This window comes from Stegostoma tigrinum, chromosome 28 (genome assembly GCF_030684315.1).
Source record: "Stegostoma tigrinum isolate sSteTig4 chromosome 28, sSteTig4.hap1, whole genome shotgun sequence".
Classification (NCBI taxonomy): domain Eukaryota; kingdom Metazoa; phylum Chordata; class Chondrichthyes; order Orectolobiformes; family Stegostomatidae; genus Stegostoma; species Stegostoma tigrinum.
Window position 1 is genome coordinate 9,479,935 of NC_081381.1, and position 25,333 is coordinate 9,505,267.

At 46.3% G+C, this 25,333-nt stretch overlaps 1 protein-coding gene across 22 annotated transcripts in view; it reads right to left on the bottom strand.

The window, feature by feature from the left end:
• The window catches only part of rap1gapa (RAP1 GTPase activating protein a), a 599,377-nt gene that overhangs the window by 85,923 nt on the left and 488,121 nt on the right, over positions 1-25,333 (bottom strand). For all 22 annotated transcript variants that reach the window (XM_059655569.1, XM_059655567.1, XM_059655576.1 and 19 more), the window contains 8 exons: positions 22,854-22,889; positions 20,783-20,830; positions 17,953-17,991; positions 12,786-12,971; positions 10,835-10,938; positions 5,863-5,941; positions 4,177-4,230; positions 2,173-2,256 (listed from right to left, as the gene is read on the bottom strand). In XM_059655569.1, the coding sequence (XP_059511552.1) occupies positions 2,173-2,256; positions 4,177-4,230; positions 5,863-5,941; positions 10,835-10,938; positions 12,786-12,971; positions 17,953-17,991; positions 20,783-20,830; positions 22,854-22,871 (612 nt within the window). In that variant the 5' untranslated portion in view covers positions 22,872-22,889. The remainder of the gene's footprint in view (positions 1-2,172; positions 2,257-4,176; positions 4,231-5,862; positions 5,942-10,834; positions 10,939-12,785; positions 12,972-17,952; positions 17,992-20,782; positions 20,831-22,853; positions 22,890-25,333) is intronic.

Genomic DNA, 25,333 nt, shown 5'->3' on the forward strand with positions numbered 1-25,333 from the left:
GAGGCCCGACCAGGTGAGAATGGCACATCCCTTTCCTGAAGGACCTCAGCGAACGAGATTGGTCTTTTCGCCTTCTGAAAACCAATACCAGTTTCTTGGTCATCATTAGGTTTTGACTAAATTCAAATTCCACCATCTGCAGGATTTGAACCTGGGTCCCCAGAGCATTGCCTGGGTCTTTGGGTTAATAATTTAGCAATATCACCACTGGGCCATGCATCCCCTGCTACATTTACAGTCTACAAAATATAGCCAAAGTGGTTGATTCACAAAATAGTGAGTTAAAATTATTGAATATTTCTTATTAAGAATACGTTGAATACATTTTGGTTAAAAAAAAACTATTTTGTCTTCAGATTCTTACTAAGACCACAAGAGGCTGTACGAAGTAAAAGTGACATGTTCAGGACGGTATAGATTTAACGCACTGATTATTAATGTTGAACATTCAAATTATTTTGTGATTAAACTCTTAATTGCACACTGCCGCTGCTGAGTCTTTCTCTGCTAATACAAAGAAACGTTCTTTAAATCCTACTGAATTAGTGGGGGATTCACTGACACTGAAGAAAGATCTAGACGGGCTATATACAGAGAAGGAAAATGCATTTAAATGGGACAAAATCAATTGTTTGAATGTTCACATTTGAAGACCCTCATGCTGCTCAGATTTGGAAGGCTCCTTTGAAATGCTGAAGTGCCATTTGTAACATTCTGGAGCTATGTAAAACTAAATTTGAAAAAGGAAATATGTAACTCTTCTCGCAACCCTTTGTTCTCATACTCTTTAAAATATAATGAGCGCCTTCATTTCCACCTTTCACTAAAGGCACACAAACTCGTCCTGGGAAAAGATGAGATAACACGGTTTCTGAAAAAGGTCCAGACCCGAAACGTCAGCCTTCCTGGTCCTCTGTTGCTGCTTGGCCTGCTGTGTTCATCCAGCTTCACACTTTGTTATCTCAGATTCTCCAGCATCTGCAGTTCCTACTATCTCTGATAAAAGATGAGATTGGTACAGAATAAACAATCACTTGTCACATTCCCCTGTGTAATGACAGGATGTCTGTGCTGTAAACCCATGCTGAAGTGGTTGTAATCAGAGGGAAGTTTGAAACTCAGCCTATTTTTAAACTTCTGTCGTGGACTGCACTCTGTTTCAAAATGGTGCTGCATATGTTAGACTAGGCTAACTGTTTTCTTATCTTGTGATTGCTCTCTCACTATGATAATCATCAGGTGTGAGGCACTCTCTTTGTTGCTGTATGTAGTGCAGGTCTGGCCCATTCCCCAAACCTGCACTGTTTCATCTTCCATTTCACCTGGAAGCCCTAAGTAGACCAGGTCTTCAGGAACTCCACGTACAAAGCTCTGGATAGAGACGGCGGTTGGGGGGGGGGGCAAGAACATACTCAATGTTGGCCTCTTCCTGGCTGCATCAGGCTGTGTGTAGATCCTCCGTATGAACGGGCCAAGTGTCACTACGTACTAAGGTTCTACCTTCCCCAGTGTTGCATATGTGCAGTGTCACTGGAACATTCCAGCAAACACCAAGATATCACGTGGCTGAAGGGCACTCCCTGTCTACGGTCTGTTCCCTGGGACGCACACCGAGACCAACATCAACTGCGCCTGGAGGAGCATCAATTCGGGGAAAGACACTCTGTGATCTGCCTGAAACTTGTTTGTCTTCCAGGAGCTGACCCTGGCCAAGTGTTACAGACTGACACATTCCAAGGCTCAGGACTACGTGCTGAGGGATTCACTAAAGCCTGGGGCAGCTGCTGCCAAGGTGTAGTGGGGAAAGACCACTGTCTGAGGTCTTTTTGCTGAAGGTACGTGGGGGTCTGTTCAGTTATCGGACCCTCCCAGTGCTTCAAATATACGTAAATAAATTCTTGTACAAGCCTTTGGTTGGTTTGCTGGAGAGAGTCAAACTCCAGTGTTTGTTTTCTCATATGCTCCCGTGCAGAACCGAAATGCTTTAGTGACTATGTATATAAAGATATGTTAATGAATAAAGTACAGTTTTGAAATTAAAAAAAGTAGGCATGTTAGACTGGCAAGCTCCAAAAACATAACAATAAATGGGTCATTAGAAACCTCACAAAATTACACTGTCAATCCAACAAGGGGGCCTGGTTGCCTCCTGCTAAAGTACAAAGCACTCACCTGGCCAAACTTTTGATAAATAACCCCAAATTTGAAATGGTTGCTGATGACATGTTCATCAAATGTTACAATTAACCGAGAGGCCTGTAAAATACAGAAGGTGGAAGAAAAATTCTGCATTCAGTTGTATCTCTCGCCCGCTCTCTCTCACAGACGCACAAACACACAGGCACATGCGCACAATCTCCCATTTACATACACATGTGAATCTATGGGGTGAATTTATATTTGCAGGTGCATTCTATTTTGTTCAAAAAATACACAATTTATAGACAGTCAATATGGCATTTTATAAATTCCTACTTTAGAATTAAAACCAGTCTGACTCCAAATGTTATCTATCTAGACTTCCAAAAGGCCTTTGATACAGTGCCTCATGGGAGGCTGCTGAGCAAGGTGAGGGCCCATGGTGTTCAAGGTGAGCTACTGGCTTGGATTGAGGATTGGCTGTCTGAGAGAAGGCGAAGAGTTGGGATAAAAGGCACTTTTTCGGAATGGCAATCAGTGACAAGTGGTGTCCCGCAGGGTTCAATGTTGGGGCTGCAGCTGTTCACTTTATATATTAATGATCTGGAAGAAGGGGCTGGGGGCATTCTGGTGAAGTTTGCCGATGATACGAAGTTAGGTGGACAGGCAGGAGCAGGTGGGAAAGCTGCAGAAAGATTTAGACAGTTTAGGAGAGTGGTCCAGGAAATGGCTGATGAAATTCAATGTGAGTAAAAGTGAGGTTTTGCACTTTGGAAAAAAGAATACAGGCATGGACTATTTTCTAAACGGTGAGAAAATTCACAAATCAGAAGTGCAAAGGGATCTGGGAGTGTTGGTCCACGCTTCTCTGAAGGTTAACTTGCAGGTAGAGTCTGTAATTAAGAAAGCGAATGTAATGTTGTCGTTTATCTCAAGAGGGTTGGAATATAAAAGCAGCAATGTGCTTCTGAGGCTTTATAAGGCTCTAGTTAGGCCCCATTTAGAATACTGTGTCCAATTTTGGGCCCCACACCTAAGGAAGGACATACTAGCCCCTGAAGCATGTCCAGCGGAGATTCACACGGATGATCCCTGGAAAGGTAGGTTTAACGTATGATGAAAGGCTAAGGATCCTGGGATTGTACTCATTAGAGTTTAGAAGGTTGAGGGGAGATCAATAGAAACTTACAAGATAATGTATGGTTTAGAAAGGGTGGATGCTAGGAAGTTGTTTCCATTAGGCGGGGAGACTAGGACCTGTGGGCACAGCCTTAAAATTAGAGGGGGTAAATTTAAAACTGAAATGAGATGACATTTCTTCAGCCAGAGAGTGGTGGGCTTGTGGAATTCATTGCCGCAGAGTGCAGTGAAGGCCGGGACATTGGAAACTTTCAAGGCAGAGATCGACAAATTCTTGATCTCAGAAGGAATCAAGTGTAGGGAAGTGGAGTTGAAATGCCCATCAGCCATGATTTAAATGGCGGAGTGGACTTGATGGGCCGAATGGCCTTACTTCCACTCCTGTGTCTTATGGTCTAAACCAAAACATAGATTCTAAACAAGGCCTCACACCTAACAAGCATTGTCTGACCTAAAATGTCACCTCTTCTTTATACTGATAAAACCCTTGGTTCTCTCAGGACAGTGATTTCAAAGGAATTCAGGGATTTAAATATCCATATCAATCAATTAAAACCGTATAACTGATTAAAGATTTAACAACATCTCTAGTTTGTCTACTACATCATCACCAGTGGTGTCACCCTTTGATGTTTTATATCTAAGTGCTGTGTCTGATACCATGTCTCTCACTGACACCTGAAGGAGTGAGGCTCTGAAAGTTTGTCTTTTCAAATAAGCCTGTTGGACTATAAGCTGGTGTCATGTGATTTCTGACCTCGTCCACCCCAGTCCAACACTGGCACCTCCACATCAGGATTAACATTCCTAGCAAGGGCAAATAACACAGGCAAGAACATGCTGCTGAAAAACACATTGGAAGAGTTAGAGGGAAACCTGAACCATACTGAGACCAACCTTTGGGTACAAAACAGGAAAGAAACGGTCCACGTTTACTTCTTCACAAACAAGCTGCAAATAGAAGAACAAAAAATCAGTTCAGCCTCGGTAATCAAGTCTCGTTCACAGATTGATCTGACGTTAGGACCTTTCTTGCAGTGAGTGCTGATCAATAATTGGAAAACCACTACAGGCTGGAAGAAACCCCAATTCTCACACTCGTGCCCACACTACCCACTCAACCCTAACCCCAGACCCCACCATGCACCTTCACTACCTCCCACCCGCACGCCCACACACAACACCCCCACCATGCACGCACTCTCTCTCACACACACTCACTCTCATTCCCTCTCACGCACGCACACTCTCTCGCACACACACACGCACGCACACTCTCTCGCTAACACACACGCATGCACACACACTCACTCACTGTCTCACTCTCTCAGATGCTCACTCTCATTCTCTCTCTCTCACACACACACACACGCACGTGCACACTCTCTCTCTCACACACACACACGCACGCACACTCTCTCTCACACACACACACACGCACGCACACTCTCTCTCACACACACACACGCACGCACTCTCTCTCACACACACACACGCAAGCACTCTCTCTCACACACACACACACACTCACTCTCTCACACACAGACGCACTCTCACTCTCTCACGCACACACGCACACAAGCACTCTCACTCTCACACACACTCACTCTCACACACACGCACTCTCACTCTCACACACACACTCTCACTCTCTCACACACACACAATGTAAAGCAAGTGATATTTAACCGAAGGTGTTGCTGCTTGTTAGATGATTTCAGACTAAAACATTTTCATTCTCTTAAATGGCACTCAAAGTGTTTTGATAAGTTTGGACAGAAATAGCTTGAAGAACAGAAAAATTGAAATAATCTTGAGTGTTGCTGTTGCAGGTTAGGTGAGAATAACCATGTTATGAGACTGATATTGAGTGAGTTACTGAGCAGCACTGAGCTCTGGAACCTGCTCGATACCAGCACTACATGCATTCCAGTCCCGTATATTGTGGCAGTGCCAGTTTCTTTTAAAATTTCACAAAATTCCACACTGTCTTCAGAAAACCAATGTTAAAAATTTAAAGTCAATAAACATGGAGCTGGAAAAGCACAGCAGGGCAGACAGCATCTGAAGTGAAGGGAAGTCAACTATTAACTCTAGCTTCCAGCATCTGCAGTCCTTACTTTCTCCAAGTCATTAAAAATGGGAATTACCTCAACTTTAAGTTGGTCAGAGTTCTGAAGTATTTCTGAATAATCTCCAATATACTGCTATTTCTTGCTGCTCTAAATGGTCAGGTGACAGAAGATAATTAAAATCACTTCCATCTCCAGTGGCAGTTTTCAACCTTTAAGTTAAACTCCAGAAAGTTTGCTACAAGCTCGCTGTGACCTTCCTTTGTGTGTGATTTTCTCTGTCTCCACTCGAAGGTCAAGTCTGATCACTGTCTTTTCGGCATGGATTGGATGGGCTGAAAGGGCTGTTTGCGTGCTATACGACTCTATGAGTGCAAATGTTATGATGACTTCCCAAACAGCACCTACTTTAGCCGTAGGAAACCCAAAGCTTCATATCCACATTTGCAGTGCATCCACCTCAAACAGTGCACCTGGAGAGACTTTATTGTTTCTTAGGAAAAATACACACCTTTGCCATTTGAACCACATTGGGGAATTCAGTGAGGCAAGATATCGGAACAACATCCTGATAGGTTTTGTGTTTGGTTCTGTGAAGAAAACATTTCAATTAACCAATGCACAGGATTATTTCACAACATTAAATTTTATGTTTCTAAACAAAGGAGAATTGTTTTGCCAAAGACATTTTATGAGGGCTTTAAGTAAAATAAACAAGATCCGCTCATTTTAAAGAGGCTTGTAGCATACTGTAAAAATAAGAGAACTTGGCTTGAAAATTGGTCTCAAGTATCAGACATTGGAAGAGTGACTCCGTGCCTGGGAAAAGTGACTGAATAAAAGCAATGATCTGGAAGGCGTGACCGCCAGCTCGAGCCCACAGCAGTGAACATTCATCTGTTTAAACCAAGCTCCTGGGATATGATGACAGCCTCAACTCAAAGACGGCTTGGGGCAAATGTGCTTTCCCCAACTTTACAGAATCAAACATAAGACTATTTCTAAAACTATTACTAAAAATCAGGAATTTTTACTTAACAACTGCACTGCAAAAAACAACTCCAGCATTCCTGGGCATAGTGTGCCACAGGTGAATCAAACCCCACACCCGCCCCCGATAGGGTAACGCGCCCCTCCGGTCACACACACCACCCCCCAGGAGGGTAACTACCCCTCCTCCCGAACCACACCCCCACACCCGACTGGGTAACTCCCCCCTCCTTCCACATCTCCCTGAGACACACACAGGCACACACACACACACTCTCCCTCGCTCTCTCTCACACACACACACTCTCTCTCTCTCTCTCTCACACACACACAGACACAAACACACACACACACTCTCTCTCTCTCACACACACACACACTCTCCCTCTCTCTCTCCCTCACACACACAGACACACTCTCTCACACATAGACGCACTCTCTCTCTCTCTCTCTCACACACACACACTCTCTCACACGCACACACACCCTCTCCCCCTCTCTCTCTCACACACACAGACACACTCTCTCACACATACACGCATACTCTCCCTCTCTCTCGCACACACACACACACACACAGACACTGTCTCTCTCACACACACAAGTATACACACTCACTCTCTCACACACACACGTACACACACACACGTGTGCGCACACACACACACACACACACACACACACACACACTCTGTCTCACGTACACACACACACACTCTGTCTCACGTAAACACACACACACACACACACACACACACACACACACACACACACACACACACACAAACACACTCTCCCTCTCTCTCTCACACACACACAGACACTCTCTCTCACACATACACGCATACTCTCCCTCTCTCTCGCACACACACACACACACACAGACACTGTCTCTCTCACACACACAAGTATACACACTCACTCTCTCACACACACACGTACACACACACACACGTGTGCGCACACACACACACACACACACACACACACACACACACACACACTCTGTCTCACGTACACACACACACACTCTGTCTCACGTAAACACACACACGCACGCACACACACTCTGTCTCACACACACGCACGCACACACACTCTCTCTCACACACACGCACACACACACTCTCTCTCACACACACGCACGCACACACACTCTCTCTCACACACATGCACGCACACACGTGTGCACGCACGCACACACACTCTCTCTCACACACACGCATGCACACACGTGTGCACGCACGCACACACGTGTGTACGCGCAATCACACGTGCGTACACACACACACACGTGCGTACACACACACACACGTGCGTACACACACACACACACACACACGTGCGTACACACACACACACACGTGCATACACACACACACACACGTGCGTACACACACACACACACACACGTGCGTACACACACACACGTGCGTACACACACACACGTGCGTACACACACACACACGTGCGTACACACACACACGTGCGTACACACACACACACGTGTGTACACACCCGTGTGTACACACACACACACACACACACACACGTGTGTACACACCCGTGTGTACACACACACACACACACACACACACGTGTGTGTACACACACACACACACACACACACGTGTGTGTACACACACACACACACACACACGTGTGTGTACACACACACACACACACACACGTGTGTGTACACACACACACACACACACACACACGTGTGTGTACACACACACACACACACACACGTGTGTGTACACACACACACACACACACACACACGTGTGTGTACACACACACACACACACGTGTGTACACACACACACACACACACGTGTGTGTACACACACACACACACACGTGTGTGTACACACACACACACACACGTGTGTGTACACACACACACACACACGTGTGTGTACACACACACACACACACGTGTGTGTACACACACACACACACACACGTGTGTGTACACACACACACACACGTGTGTACACACACACACACACGTGTGTACACACACACACGTGTGTACACACACACACGTGTGTACACACACACGTGTGTACACACACACACACACGTGTTTACACACACACGTGTACACACACACGTGTACACACACACACGTGTACACACACATGTACACACACACACACGTACACACACACACACACGTGTGTACACACACACACACGTGTACACACACACGTGTGTACACACACACACGTGTGTACACACACACACGTGTGTACGCACGCACGCACGTGTGTACACACACACACGTGTGTACACACACACACGTGTGTATGCACGCACGCACAAGTGTGTACGCACGCACGCACACGTGTGTACGCACGCACACGTGTGTTCGCACGCACGCACACGTGTGTACACACACACGTGTGTACACACACACGTGTACACACACACACACGTGTACACACACACACACGTGCGTACACACACACACGTGCGTACACACACACACACGTGCGTACACACACACACACACACGTGCGTACACACACACACACACGTGCGTACACACACACACACACACACGTGCGTACACACACACACACACGTGCGTACACACACACACACGTGCGTACACACACACATGTGTACACACTCACATGCGTACAAACACACACACACACAAGTGCGTACACACACACACGTGCGTACACACACACACACGTGCGTACACACACACACACACACGTGCGTACACACACACACACACGTGCGTGCACACACACACGTGCGTGCACACACACACGTGCGTGCACACACACACACGTGCGTACACACACACACACGTGCGTACACACACACACGTGCGTACACACACACGTGCGTACAAACACACACGTGCGTACACACACACACGTGCGTACACACACACACACACGTGCGTACACACTCACACACACGTGCGTACACACACACGTGTACACACACACACGTGTACACACACACACGTGTACACACACACGTGTACACACACACACACACGTGTGTACACACACACGTGTGTACACACACACACACGTGTGTACACACACGCACGTGTGTACACACACACGCACGTGTGTACACACACACGCACGTGTACACACACACGCACGTGTACACACACGCACGTGTACACACACACGCACGCACGTGTGTGTGTACACACACACGCACGTGTACACACACGCGTGTGTACACACACACGCACGCACGTGTACACACGCACGCACGCACGTGTACAGACACACGCACGCACGTGCGTACGCACACACGCACACGCGTACGCACACACGCACACGTGCGTACTCACACACACACACGTGCGTACGCACACACACGTGCGTACGCACACACACACACGCGCGTGCGTGTACACACACACACACACACACACACGTGTGTGTACACACACACACACACGTGTGTGTACACACACACGTGTGTGTACACACACACACGTGTACGCACACACACACACACGTGTACGCACACACACACACACGTGTACACACACACACACGTGTACGCACACACACACGTGTACGCACACACACACGTGTACGCACACACACACGTGTACGCACACACACACGTGTACGCACACACACACGTGTACGCACACACGTGTGTACACACACGCACACGTGTGTACGCACGCACGCACACGTGTGTACGCACGCACGCACACGTGTGTACGCACGCACGCACACGTGTACGCGCACACGCACACACATGTGTACGCACACACACGTGTGTACGCACACACGTGTACGCACACACGTGTACGCACACACGTGTACGCACACACGTGTACGCACGCACACACACACGTGCGTACACACACACGTGCGTACGCGCACACACACACGTGCGTACACACACACACGTGCGTACGCACACACACGTGCGTACACACACACACACGTGCGCACACACATACGTGCGCGCACACACACACACGTGCGCACGCACACACACACACGTGCGCACACACACACGTGTGCACACACGTACACACACGTGTGCACACACACACGTGTGCACACACACACGTGTGCACACACGTACACACACATACGCGTGCACACACACGTACACACACACGTGCGCACACACGTGCGCACACACGTACGCACACACGTACGCACACACGTACGCACACACCCGTGTACACACACACGTACACACACACGTACACACACACGTACGTACACACACGTACGTACACACACGTACGTACACACACACACGTGTACACACACACGTGTACACACACGTGTACACACACACACGTGTACACACACACACACGTGTACACACACATGTGTACACACACACACACACACACGTACACGTACATGTACACACACACGTACACACACACGTACACACACACGTACACTCTCTCTCTCACGCACACACACACACACACACACAGGCACAGACACACACGGTTTCCATACCTTAGCAGCAGCCTGAGGTGTTCCTGGTCGCCAATGACATCATATTTGACAGAGAACACCAAATGGCCCAGTGCACTGTCGATGCAGTAATAATTAAAATGTTCCTGGTTGGAAAAGGACAATCATGGCGATAAATACTCATAAAGAGATTGAGGTCATATTTCAAACGAACTGCACTTATCAGCACGAGTCTGTGCACATCAGCTGGGACCAGTCCGCACATTATTGAAACTTTTCCCACCCAGGTTGACAGGGTTTTTAAGAAGGCATACAGTGTTTTAGCTTTTATTAATAGAGGGATCGAGTTCCGGAACCAAGAGGTTATGGTGAAGCTGTACAAAACTCTGGTGCGGCTGCACTTGGAGTATTGTGTACAGTTCTGGTCACCGCATTATAAGAAGGATGTGGAAGCTTTGGAAAGGGTGCAGAGGAGATTTACTAGGATGTTGCCTGGTATGGAGCGAAGGTCTTACAAGGAAAGGCTGAGGGACTTGAGGCTGTTTTCATTAGAGAGAAGAAGGTTGAGAGGTGACTTAATTGAGACATATAAAATAATCAGAGGGTTAGATAGGGTGGATAGGGAGAGCCTTTTTCCTAGGATGGTGACGGCGAGCACGAGGGGGCATAGCTTTAAATTGAGGCATGAAAGATATAGGACAGATGTCAGAGATAGTTTCTTTACTCAGAGAGTCGTAAGGGAATGGAATGCTTTGCCTGCAACGGTAGTAGATTCGCCAACTTTAGGTACATTTAAGTCATCATTGGATAAGCATATGGACGTACATGGAATAGTGTAGGTTAGATGGGCTTGAGATCGGTATGTCAGGTCAGCACAACATTGAGGTCCGAAGGGCCTGTACTGTGCTGTAATGTTCTATGTTCTCAGATCAAAAGACACCGAAGTAGGCCATTCAGCCCATCAGGTCTGTTCTGCCAATCATTGAGATCATGGTTGATCTGTAATCCTCAACTCTACCTTCCTGCGCATTCCCATGATCCTTCACTCCCTTACTGATTAAAAAGCTGTCTATCTAAGCCTTGAATATACTTTATGACCCAGTCTCAACAGCACCCTGTGGTAAAGAATTCCAAGGATTCACTAGCCTCAGACAAGAAATTCCTCCTCATCTCTATCTTAGAAGTGTGATCCCTTACTCTGAGATGATGCCCTCTGGTCCTAGACTCTCCCACAAGGGGAAACAACATCTCCACGTCCCCACAAACAGCTATTCACTCCCCAGCCTGATTGTTGGCAACTCCTTTATCTATCCGACTGTCTTTCTCCCTTTTTAGGCTCTATCCTATCGTTCACTCCCTACCTAACCCACCTCCCTATTTTCTGCATATAATCTTACGTTTTCCCATTAATCATCAGTTCTGAGGACGGGCCACCAGACCCGAAACATTAATTCTGTTTTATCCTTTACAGGTGCTGCCAGACCTGCTGCGCTTTTCCAGCAACTTTGTTTTTATTCCTGATTTACAGCATCCACAGTTCTTTTGGTTTCTATCTCCACATCTTACATGCTTTCATTTTGAAATTCACAGAGCTGCCTCTTCCCATTACACATCACTGAAAGCACAGAGTACATTTGCCAATTTCATGGGACTGCTTTAATAGAAGTGAAACTGGAGACGTGGCAAAGAAAATGAATTTAGTAAACAGTTTACACCATTTCCCTTGTGTTTGCAACCATTATGAAGTAGTTAGGAATGGAGACCGTGAGTTCCATTATGTACATTAAAACGCAACTGATTAAAATGAGGCATCTCTGAGGACATGAAGTAAATAGCAGGACTGATGCTCTAGACTGTGACACTAGAATTTCCTTCAATGTCGTATTTCTGTCATTTTAGAATATACTTTGAACTTTTGTTTTTGTAGGAGACTTTATATAGTTACAGGAAAAGAATTCTTCCATATGTTACAACTCGATCACTTTTTCTATACCTTTCCCAAGAACTGTTTCCTGTAGAGTTTGGCGATTGTGTTACATTCCAGTTTGAGTTTGGATGCAGGAGTTGACAGCTGCTCTGTTTCAGGGGGGCTTTTAATTTCATGATTTGTTCCCTCGATCCAGTAACCTCCAAACTGAGGGAGCAGGATGATAGGATAAGGAGTCTCGCGTTGGAGGACCTAAAATAGAGACCAGAGATTTCAACCAACATCCTCCCCTCAAGGAGTGGAAAGCAAGGATACAGATCTTAAACACTACTACAGCCAAACATCTGGGCTGATAAGCAGAAATATAGTATGGTATTACATACGAGCTACAAGACAAAATCTGGATGGAGATTTGCAATTCAGATTCCCTGACATCGAAAAGAGATGCAAAGATATGTGACCTGAATGGTGGTGATTGGCGATAACTAACATGGGTCTTAAAATGCTTAAAAATTGAAGGAGTATGGGAAGCAGGAGAGACAGCGCGAGTGAGTTTTCATTTCAACAGCACAAGCATTAAGCAGCATGTTCAATGTACAGTGCCGTGGTTACAACATGAAACGAAGATCCTAAATAACAGTTACTCATACAGGTGAACCCTGAGCTGGGATGCTCCCAGGAGCATGTTGCTTCCTTAAGGTGTTACATTAACAATGCTACCAGTAAGACAGGGAGATCAGAAAAGTTGTGGATGAGAAGATGAATTTGGAGAATAGAGATGAGACAAGTAATTTCTGGGAGAATTTCATTTGCTTCCTCCGATTTCATCGAATAACATCAGAAGAACCTTCAGATAAACAACAGAACCATTTTTTTTGGCAGTCGGAATTGTTTTCTCAGGGGTTTAGCAAGCCTTTCACTAAGTTGTTATGGCAGGAGACTAGAGAACATTGTTCTTTTAAATGCCCTGACTAAAACCAGGCACCTTCAGAAGTGAGAAGGTGACCACGTGTACACTGTGGATGGCTATCTCTAGAACTTCCTTCAATGGGGTCTGTCTGGAATGGTTGATTTTGACAATAACAAAGTTAAAACATTCAAATATTATGACTGAAATTTTATAAATATATAGATCCTCCAGAATGTTTTTCAATTGATGCATTTCCATAAAACAAGAAAATTTGCCAGTGCAAATTACTTGATTAAATCTATGCAAATTAGTATGTGTTCAAGGATAAACAGAAAATTCTACGTAAGTATATCTGTGTTGCCTTAAGCTGTTTACCCCAACATTATCATTTCCAATTCAACATGGCCCTCCTTGAGAACAATAATATTCAAAATGAAGCATTTACACTCTCTCTGTCCCCTACACGTGACCTGCAATTTCCAGAACTTCCAATTTGTCTTTCAGATTTCCATCAACTGCAATATTTTTTCCTTTTGTTCTGGAAGACCAACAAGTTTCAGGAAAAGAAACATCTTTCACTGAGTTGATGGTCCTCCAGACATAGTTGATTTTTGTCCTAGTGTGCAGGTTGGGTGAGTGGGTAAATCAATGGCAGATGCAGTAAAACTTGGATAAATGTGAGGTTATTGACTTTGGAAGTGAGACCAAGAAGGCAGGTTACTACCTGAATGGCTGTAAATTGGGAAAGGGGAGTGTGCAACAGGACCTGGGTGTCCTTGTGCTCCAGCTGCTGAAGGTAACCATGCAGGTGCAGCAGGCGGTAAAGAAGGCAAACGGTGTGTTGGCCTTCATTGTGAGAGGTTTCGAGTACAGGAGCCAGGGATGTGTTGCTGCAGGTGTGCAGGACCTTGGTGAGGCCACACCTGGAATATTGTGTACAGTTTTGGTCTCCTCTTCTGAGGAAGGATGCTCTTGCTCTCGTCGGGGTGCAGTGAAGGTTTCCCAGGCTGACTCTAGGGATGGTGGAACTGATGTACGATGAGAGATTGACTAGGTTAGCATTGCTTTCGCTGGAGTTCAGACAAATGGACGTAGGGGTTGGCCTCATACAGACGTAAAAAATTCTAACAGGATGAGACAGAGTAAATGCAGGAGGATGTTCCTAATGGTGGGTGTGCCCAGAAACAGGGGTCCCAGTATGATGATTTGGAGTGGGCCATTTAGGATGGAGATGAGGAGTCATTTCTTCATCCAAGGAGTGGTGAGCCTGTAGGATTCATTACTACAGGAAACAGCTGATGCCAAAACTTTGAATGTATTCAAGAGGTGGCTCAATATAGCACTTGGAGTGAATGGGATCAAAGGTTATGGGGCAAAAGCAGGATTAGGCTATTGTGTTGGACAATCAGCCATGATTGTGAAGAATGGTGCAGCAGTCTCAAAGGGCCGAATGGCCATCTCCTGCTCCTATCTTCATGTTTCTATGTGTGTCTCAGGGAAGAGACCGTACTGCACAGAATCCCACGTCTCAGAGCGGCTTGGGGTGAAACTCAACAAAAGCTGTTGAATTTTCATCCAGATTTCCTTTGCAAAGGCACATTCTGGAGGGAAATGTATGACAGTCTCTACTCCGTGCCCCCCCCCCCCCCGCCCCACCGCCTCCCACAGCTGTTTTGAAGACAGGGTGCGGTGGCACAGAGATCTGGGCAGGATCTGACAGGTAATGCCCTTCTCACCATCAGCCAAGCAATGCCCTGGTGATGAGGCATTCTGCCAAATGACTTTGACAGTCTGCTCAGGGAACTATGTGACAGGATCCAGCCTCTCCTTTTCCCCCAGGGTCTCAAGGACGCTACGTGCTGACCACTGCCTGATGGCCTTGTGGTCAAGGGTGCTTTTCTTTGTAAATTTCTCTACAAGGGACAAGCAATACGGGACAGTCCAACTACCTAGAACATTCCGCGGCAGCGAGGCCAGTGCCATCCTTCACATCACCAGGGAAGGTAGTACCTCAGTACGTAGTGACACCTGGTGTTTGTGTATCGAGCGTCTACGCACAGCCTGATGCAGCCGCACACAAAGGTTATAGAATATCTCAGCAAGAGCAGCATTGGTTATATTCTTCCCTCTCTTATCTAGAGTTTTGTACATTGTGTCCCTACAGATCCAGTCCATCTTTAACCTCCTGAAGAAGTGGTAGATGGCTTGGGTTATTGCAATAGTGCAAGTTTTGGGGAATGGGCTAGACCTGCACATGTACAACAACAGAGTGCCTCACACCTGCTGGCCAGGCTTCTACCTGGAATGAAGACGCAACAGTGCTCCCACCTGGCCTGTTTCTGCTTTACCTTGGCAACGAGCTCCTCCAAACCATATTCCCAGCACCTTCAGCCAATCTGTCCTGATGATGAAGGGGATAAGTGATCAGTCAGCCCAGTCCTCACGGAACATGGCCTCACTCTTGCTGCGACTTACTTTGGCTCCCAAGGCCAGTTCAAACTGGTCGCAGATGTTTGTGTGTCTGTGCACTGGCAGTGGATCGAGCAGAAAACAATATCCATGTACAGGGAGGCTTTGACTTACAGGCCGTCGCTGCCTGGAATAGTCACCCCTCTCAGGCTCACATCCTTCCTGATGGTCTCAGCAAAAGGCTCAATACAACACCCCGACCAATCGTTGCAGACTGGCACATTCCAAAGCCCAGGACTACGTGCAGAGGGATGCAGTAAAGCTTGGGGCAGCTGCTGCCAACGCACACTGGACAAGGTCTGACTGTCAAAGCACAGTGAGGGTTCATACAGCTAGTGGGCCCTCCCACTGCCTCAAATATATATAAATATAGTCCTGTACAGGTAAGGAACATCTTGGGTTTGTCTGCTAGATAGAGTCAAACTCCAGTGTGTGTTTGTTTCTTCTTATGCTGCTACACAGAACTTAACTGCTTTAGGGACTATGTACATCGATAAAGATATTTTTTATGAATTAAGTATATTTTTGAAATTAAAATATCTGCATTAGTCTGGTTTGCTATCAGCTAAACTGCCTGTTGGACGAGAAATCGAAGTCAGATTAGTTCCAGCAGCCAGTTACCTGCTTTAAGAACCACTGACTGTCATAACACTGAAACAATCCCTCATTGCTCATGCTCCTCACAGCTTTCTCTCTAAAACATTAGCTTTTCCAAACAGCTAACTAATTGGTTTTGAAAAACTAGTTCTGAAATCTGCTTCAACCATGTTTGGTGGCATTGATGTTCATCTTCTAAAGCCCAGCCTCCTAAACAGAATATTTTCAAACTTCATCTTCGATCACTTTCAAAATTATTTAGGATGCGCACACCAGAGCCTAAACATCAAATCTCATCATAAAGACAATATCTCAATCCTTTATTTATATAAAATCTGTTTCACCTCTGTGAACAGTATCACTGAAGTCACACCCATGATGACAGTTCAGTAGATTTAAATTTTATTAACAGCTCTGCAAGACGCCCTTTGGCCCATCAACTCTGTGCTAGTCATCAAGCTACAATCTCATCTAATCACATTTTCCAGCACTTGGCCAATATGATGTTTCAAGTGTTCATCTAAATGTTATGAGGGTTCCTGCCTCTACCACCCTTACAGGCAGGGAGCTCCCAAATACACACAATCCACAATGAGATTTCCCTCAAATGCCCTTTAAAACACCTGCTCTTCACCTTAAGATTGTGCCCCCAGTTAGTAATCCCTTTTCCAATCTATCAACCCTATTTATGCCCCTTTGTAATTTTGTAGGCATCAGTCAGGGCTCCCCTCAGCTTTCTCTGCTTTAAGGAGAACCACCGCAGCCTATTGACTCTCCCTCATAGCTAAAGCACTCCATCCCAGGTAATATTCTGGTGAATCTCCTCTCCACATCAATTACTTCCTTTCCTCAGTACAGTGAAATTACCATTCCATTATTAGATAACTTGTGGCCCATTTATCAAGTACAGAACCTCCTTTGATGAATCGTGGTTTAGTCTTTACTGCTGCTGATATCCGGTCTGCCCAAAAAGCAATGGCACAGCCATCAAAAGTGCAGGGCCCTCCATCCCCACAGCAGGACGTTTGACAGCTACGAAGTTCACAGATGAAAACAAATGTTGGTTAATGCAGAGACAACTGAAAGCTGTAGCTACATGTGCAGACAAACATACAGGCATCCAGAGCGTCCCAACCAATGATGATTCACCACAGAAATTGAGACCTGCTTTACAATATATCAGAGACTTTGTCCAGTACTGCAGCAACAAGCACCATCATCAGGACATCATCAAAGAAAAAAGTCAGGGTGTCATACCTCATGAACACTAGGGTAAGGGATGTAATCTTCTTCTGTCTGCAATAGAAGACAATGTAAGTTTATTATGTGAACACTGCAGTCCTTGGTTGGATGCTTCAAACAGACTGTTTTGATAACTATTTTCCAGTAAAAGTTGCTCAGGTTGGTTTACTGGTTGACGCTGTACTCAGTCAAGTATTGGACAATCTAAAAGACAAGGAATGTTCCTGGCGTCAGAATGAACTCAGGGGATCTCTGTCAGTGCATCAGGACACGGAACACCTCTGGAGGCAGCATTCAGCCTGTGACCCCGTTCCCAAAAGTCACCCGGCAAAGGGATTGTTTTCAACTATCGCATTACTGTTTGAGATTAATGCTGATGCCATTTATTACTGGCCTGAAAAATTGCAAGAGCAGAACCTGACATCACAATCACAACTTGAGAATCTGAATTCAATTTAGAATTGGAACATTTTTCAAAAATTGGTGATTGATAGTGTTATCACTTCCTTTGCGTATACTTGAGTGAGCGTGTAACTATGTGCGCATGTCTGTGTATGTGAGCGTGTAACTGTGTGTCTGTGTATAGCTGTGTGCGAGCATGTAACTGTCTGCGTGTGACCGTGTGACCGTGCGCGCGGGTCTGCATGTGACCGTGTGACTGTGCAAGTATGCCTGTGTGAGACCATGTAATTGTGCACTCGCTTCTGTGTGAGCATGTAACTGTGCACGTGTCTGTGTATGAGCGTTTAACTGTGCGAGTGAGTCTGTGTGTGGCCGTGTAAATGTGTGCTCATTTCGGCGAGTGAGCATGTAATGGTGTGTATGTGTTTGTTTGTGCATGTAACTGTACATGCTCACGCACAGACATGAGTGAATCTGTGTGCAGGTCTGTGTGCGACCACGTAACTGTGTGTCATGTCTGTGTGCGCGCATGTCTGTCTGACTATGTAACTGTGTGCGCGTGTAACTATGTGTGTGTCTGTGTGTGAGTGTGTAACTGTGTGCTCACGTATGTGTGCGCACGTGTAACTGGGTGTGTGTGTAACTGTGTGCGCATGCGTAACCGTGTGCACGTGTGTGCGTAACTGTGTGTGTCTAACTGTGCGCATGTGTGCAACTGGGTGTGTGTGTACTTGTGTGCGCATGTGTAACTGGGTGTGTGTGTAACTGTGTGCGCGTGTGCGTAACTGTGTGCGCGTGTGCCTAACTGTGTGCGCAACTGTGTGCGCGTGTGCCTAACTGTGTGCGCGCGTGCCTAACTGTGTGTGTCTAACTGTATGCACGTGTGCGAATGTGTAACTGGGGGTGTGTGTAACTGTGTGCGCACGTGTAACTGGGTGTGTGTGTAACTGTGTGCGTAACTGTGTGCACGTGTGCGTAACTGTGTGTGTCTGTGTGCACGTGTGCAACTGGGTGTGTGTGTAATTGTGTGCGAATGTGTAACTGGGGGTGTGTGTAACTGTGTGCACACATGTAACTGGGTGTGTGTGTAACTGTGTGCGTAACTGTGTGCACGTGTGCATAACTGTGTGTGTCTAACTGTGTGCACGTGTGCAACTGAGTATGTGTGTAATTGTGTGCGAATGTGTAACTGGGGGTGTGTGTAACTGTGTGTGAGTAACTGTGAGCATGTAACTGTGTGTGTGTATAACTATGTGTTTAACTGTGTGCACATGTGCAACTGGGTGTGTGCGCGTACGTAACTGCGCGCGACCGTGTAACTGTGTGCACTCCTGTGTATGTCACTGGATCTTTGCGCTGTGTGATCATTTAACAATGGTGTGTCGCTGTATAACTTGAGGGTAGCATTACTTTCTTTAAATTCATTCAGGTGGGTGTCCCCCGGCACCTCCATCCCCGGCCCCAAACAAACTTCCCACATCAGACATAGGTTCACCTGCACCTCTGTCAATGTGGTCCATTTTATTTGCTGATCCCAATGTGACCCTCCCCTACATCAGTGAAATCAAACTAAGGCTCACAGACCACTTTGTAGAGACCTGCGCTCTGTTTGTGACAAACGACCAAACTTTCCAGTTGCGAACCATTCTAACTTCCCCTCCCACTACCTGGGGTGACATGTCCATCCTTGGCCTCCTCCAGTGTCACAGTGACACCACCCGCAAACTGGAGGAGCAGCACCTCATATTCTGCCTCAGGAGCCTACAGCCCGATGTCCTAAACGTGGAATTCGCCAGTCATTCCCCACCCCCAGCCTCATCCCTTGACCGACCCTCCCCCTCATTCCTGCGACCTTTACCTTATACAACCTGTCCATCTTCTCTCCCACCTATCGGCCCTTCCCCCCTCACTGATCAAATCCCCACTATTGCCCATCTGCACTCACCCATCACCATCCCACCTACCTTCCCCAGCCCCACCCCTCCTCTCCCTATTTATTTCTGAGCTCCCTTCCTCCTTCCCCATTTCTGAAGAAGGGTCCCAACTCAAAACGTCAGCTTTCCTGCTCCCCTGATGCTGCCTGGCCTGACGTATTCCTCCAGCTCAACGGTGCGTTCGCTAATTCCAAACCCTAGCTGCTGTCAGCGAAGTGGTGGTGAGCTGCCTTTTTGACCCACTGCAGCAGGTAGACCCACATTGTCAATGAACCACCCAGCTTACACTCACTGTTGAGGCAAGATTTGGACCTCACTGAGACAGATTGTTGAGGTCTTCCTGTCTCTAAACCTTGGCAGTGGCTCATGTAGACGGGTGTGAAACTGTGAAATTTAACTGCACGTCAATCACTCTTAATTATCTTTATGGGGCTGGAAATGTGTTAACACTTAAGTTGAAAATTGATTGACCACACATCTGGAAAGAAACAGCAAGAGATTGCACATACTTTGAGAGGTGGTGGAAGAGGGCATCTCTGTTCATCCATTCTGCATCCCTAAATGAGAAGAGCACACAAGAATGCACAAAAACATAGGAGCTCATGAATTATGCATTAATACCACAGGAATCAAACAATAACTAAAGAGGATGCTGTTCCAGTCCCTGATCTGCAATGCAAACTAGCAACAGCTAGAGAGATATAATGTGGTCAATTTCTCTCTAAGGCAGGTGATTGGCACAGGGTGCAGCAACCTGGGACTCTCCAGAGCTGTACAATGTTGGCACCTGCCCTCCCCATGGCTCATTCAGCTCTACCACCACAGAATGCAAGCAACAAGCAGGGATGCTGTCTACGCAGCCTCAGACACTTCTTTTGTAGATCCTGGGATTGAACCCACCAATACTTGAGCCGGATTGGCACACAGAACAAGATATCTGATGAAAGAGTGGGGCACCCGGAGGAAACCTATGCAGACACGGGGAGAATGCGTAAACCCCACACAGACAGTCGCCAGAGGGTGGAATCAAATCCCGGCCCTCGGTGCTGTGAGGCAGCAGTGCTAACCACCGAGCCATAGTGCCACCCTGGAGAAATGTTCTGCTTTCATCTCCCTATTAAAGCGGATATCTTCACCCACTTCCACATTGCCATGTCCCATCTGCCATGTTTACAGCCCGTCTCCAACCTGTCACTAGTCCTCTGCTGCCTCTTTCTATCATCTTCACGTACTTTCCCACCCAATGGCATGCTCTCAGCAAAGTGCGAAATGTGCACTTTGCTTCCTCATCCAAGCCATTAATAAGGATTGCAAACATCAGAGACCACAGTACTAATCCGTGCAATGCTCTGTGGTTAAACCTTGTCAGGCTGAAATACCCTGCTTATTCCTACTTCATTTTTTTTTGTCTGTCAACTGATCCTCAATCCACGGTAACAAATTATCCTTAATCCGAGGAATTCCACTTTCATGTATTAGCCTCTTCTGTGACATCTTACTGAAAGGAAGTGTATATCAAGACTCTACTCATTCTCCCCAATTCATCCTACTCATTACATCCACCAAAAAACTGATTTCTCTAATACAATTCCCTTTTCACAAATTCCCACCCACACTATTTTATTAAATGATAATTTTCCAAGTATCTGGTTACCATATCCGCAATATTAAATGCTGGCATTTGCCTGCTACTGCTAATGGATTCATACTTCCCGTCTTCTCTTCTCATCCTTTCTTAATTAACAAGTTTATGTTTGCTATTGCCTGATCATTGGGAACTGTTCTTAAATCAGAGGAATTCACAGCAATCAGCTCACAATGAGGGGGAAATTCCACTAGATTTCATTTATTATGATTCGTTTGTGGGATGAGGGTGTCGCTGGCTGGCCAGCATTTCTTGCCCATCCCTAGTTGCCCTTGAGAAGGTGGTAGTGATCTGCCTTCTTGAACCGCTGCAATCCTCCTGCTGTGGGTTGACGCACAATGCCATTGGGGAGAGAATTCCAGGATTTTGACCCAGCAACAGTGAAGGAACGGTGATGTATTTCCAAGTCAGGATGGTGAGTGCCTTGGATGTGGTGGTGTTCCCGTATATCTGATGCCCTTGTCCTTCCAGATGGAAGTGGTCATGGGGCACAGCAACGCAGCATTGCATTGAAGTGGTGGGGGTGGGTGGCTTAGCGGGGTGGGAGGGGTGGCGCTGCAAAGTCCATTCCCCAGACTCTGACCGACTACACCCTAGACCCTTCCCCCTACTGTCACTCAAAGCTTTGATCCTGCCTCCAGTGTTTCTAACTGGAAATAGTATTGAGGGACATAGATACAGGCTTCCATCCAATGCATTTTTGCTGTTGCAGTAGCCACATGCCAACAATGGTTCACTATCAGATTTTGGATGTTCACAATTAATAAACTATTTATTTTATAAAACATGCTAGCATTATATTGTTTTTGTGAAGGTGAAGGTAAAGTAAAAAGAGGAGCTTAAAAGCAATTCTAACATTCAACACACAAAGCACATGTAATTGTTTTGTGTAAATCTTGAACTATTTCATAAAGAGTTGAAAAGCAGCAACTTACCTGCATCTTTTCAATCATTTCAAAGAAGTCAGTGTTCTGAAAAGAAAAAGAATATAACTAGTCTGAGCAAACAGGAAATTCAGACTGCCTGCACCTAGGACACATTTGGAAAACAGTATTTTCCCAGCAGAATTCGGAAAGGTGGGAATCTGGATCAAGCAAACAGAACATGGAGCAGGAAACCCAGGCATAACACAATTCAGGCAACTTCACCTGTGTAAAAACCGAAAGAACTGCAGATGCTGTAAATCAGAGACAAAAACAGAAATTGCTGGAAAAGCTCAGCAGGTGTGTCAGCACCTGTGGAGAGAAATCAGAGTTAATGTTTTGGGTTGAGTGAACTTTCCTTAGTTCTGAGGAAGAATCATTTGATCTGAAACATTAACTGTGATTACTCTCCACAGATGCTGCCAGACCGACCAAGCTTTTCCACCGACTTCTACGTTTATCTCCAGTTCATCTGTATGCCTTATTCAGCAATCTTGAGCAAAGAAGAGGCAGTAATTATCTTGAAATATGTTTTGCTCTATTTAACCCAGAAACTGTGGTATTAGAAATATTTCAGTAAACTTTTCTGCTGCTTCATAGCTACAAACATTAGGAACTGTCCTCTTAACAGTCCAGGCTTCTTTTAAACTCCTTCTCTGGTACAATGTTTTCAATGATTCTCAGTACATCTCTCAGCAACTGATGACTTAATCAAAGTTGGGCCTCAATCTGTTATTGCTTTATTTCAATCACTTCCTTCATTCAATTGTCTGCACTATCAGTTTCTTTCACATTTCTGCATTCCCATCACCATCGTTTCACACTTCACTAACTGAATTACTACATCTTGGGCTCAATGAAGCAGGAATATTATCTTCATTTCTTCAACAACAGGTAGTCGATGTCTCTCTTAAGTCCAAATTGTCACATAGCCTGAGTCTATGACGATGGGATGGCTTCTGTCTGAGCCCCTATACTCCAGCAGGATCAGGAGCAGAGATCCTGTTCTGTCTCATTCTCACTATAAAACAGAATCTATCAATGCAAAGCTAATGACACCAGGATATTTCTCCTGATCTCCAGGACCTCCCTCCTGGCTAAAGTCTGTAAAAGGTTGTGTAAGGAATCGCCATTAGATGGGAATGGAACCAGGTTGGTTTGGGAGGCTGGTGGTGTTCTATAATCTGTCACCAATGATTCAGCTGTTCAGAGATGAGAAACTGTCTTTTGGCTGAGATACATTGGTGGTTAAATCCCATGGCGACAGGTGGAGAAGAGATTCCTGCAACTGTACAAGGTGCTGGTGAGACCATATCTGGAGTACTGAGAGCAGCTCTGGTCCACCTATTTAGGGAAAGGTAGTTCATTGGAGGTGGTTCAGAGAAGGATCCCTGGTATGGAGGGATTATTTTATGAACAAAAGCCAAACAGGTTGGGATTCTACTCACTGAAGTTCAGAAGTATGAGAAGTGATCTCATTGAAACATACTGGATTCTTAAGGGGCTTGACAGTAAATAACGGGAGGATGTTTCCCCACACGGGAAAGCCTAGGACCAGAGGGCACAGTCACACAATGGAAAGTGTCAATTTAGAATGAGATAAGGAGGAAAGCCTCCTCTCAGAGGGTTGAGAGTCTTTGGAGCTCCTTGCCACAGACAGCTGTTGCGGGCAGAGTCCTTGAGTATGGTTAAGGCTGAGACAGAGAGATTTTGATCAGTCAGGGAAATGTGGGTTACAGGGAAAGGGCAGGAAAGTGGGAATGAGCACTACTGGATCAGCTATGATCTTATTGTATAGTGGAACAGGTTCGAGGGGTTGAATGGCCTACTGTTCCTGTTTCTTATGGCAATCAGGAACTGGTAGAACATCAACGGAAGATGGCTAAAAGAGGAGAACTGATTCGTCACAAGAGAACAAGGTGTAGAACTGGATGAACACAGTAGGCCGAGCAGCAACAGAGAAAATGCTTTTCTGATGAAGGGTCCAGGCCCGAAACGCCAGCTTTCCTGCTCCTCTGATGCTGCTTGGCCTGCTGTGTTCATCCAGTTCTACACCTTGTTATCCCAGATTCTCCAGATAGCAGTTCCTACGATCACTGAAACTGATCTGTTGCACTGTCAGCAACAGGCAGCCGAGAGATATCTGAATTCTAGTTCCAACCCACTGTCCTGGAATTCCAGGCCGCAATCCACCCGCTCCAGTCCAAACCCTCACTGCGCCTGCTCCAATCCCCATACTCCACCCGCTCCAGTTGCCGCACACAACCCGCTCCGGTCCACACCCTCACTGCGCCCACTCCAATCCCCGTACTCCACCCGCTCCAGTCCACACCCGCACTCCACTTGCTCCAGTCCCTACACACCACCCGCTCCAATCTGCACACTCCATCCGCTCCGGTCCCCGCCCACACTCCACCCGCTCCAGTCCCTACACACCACCCACTCCAATCCCCACACTACACCCACTCCGGTCCACGCCCGCACTCCACCTG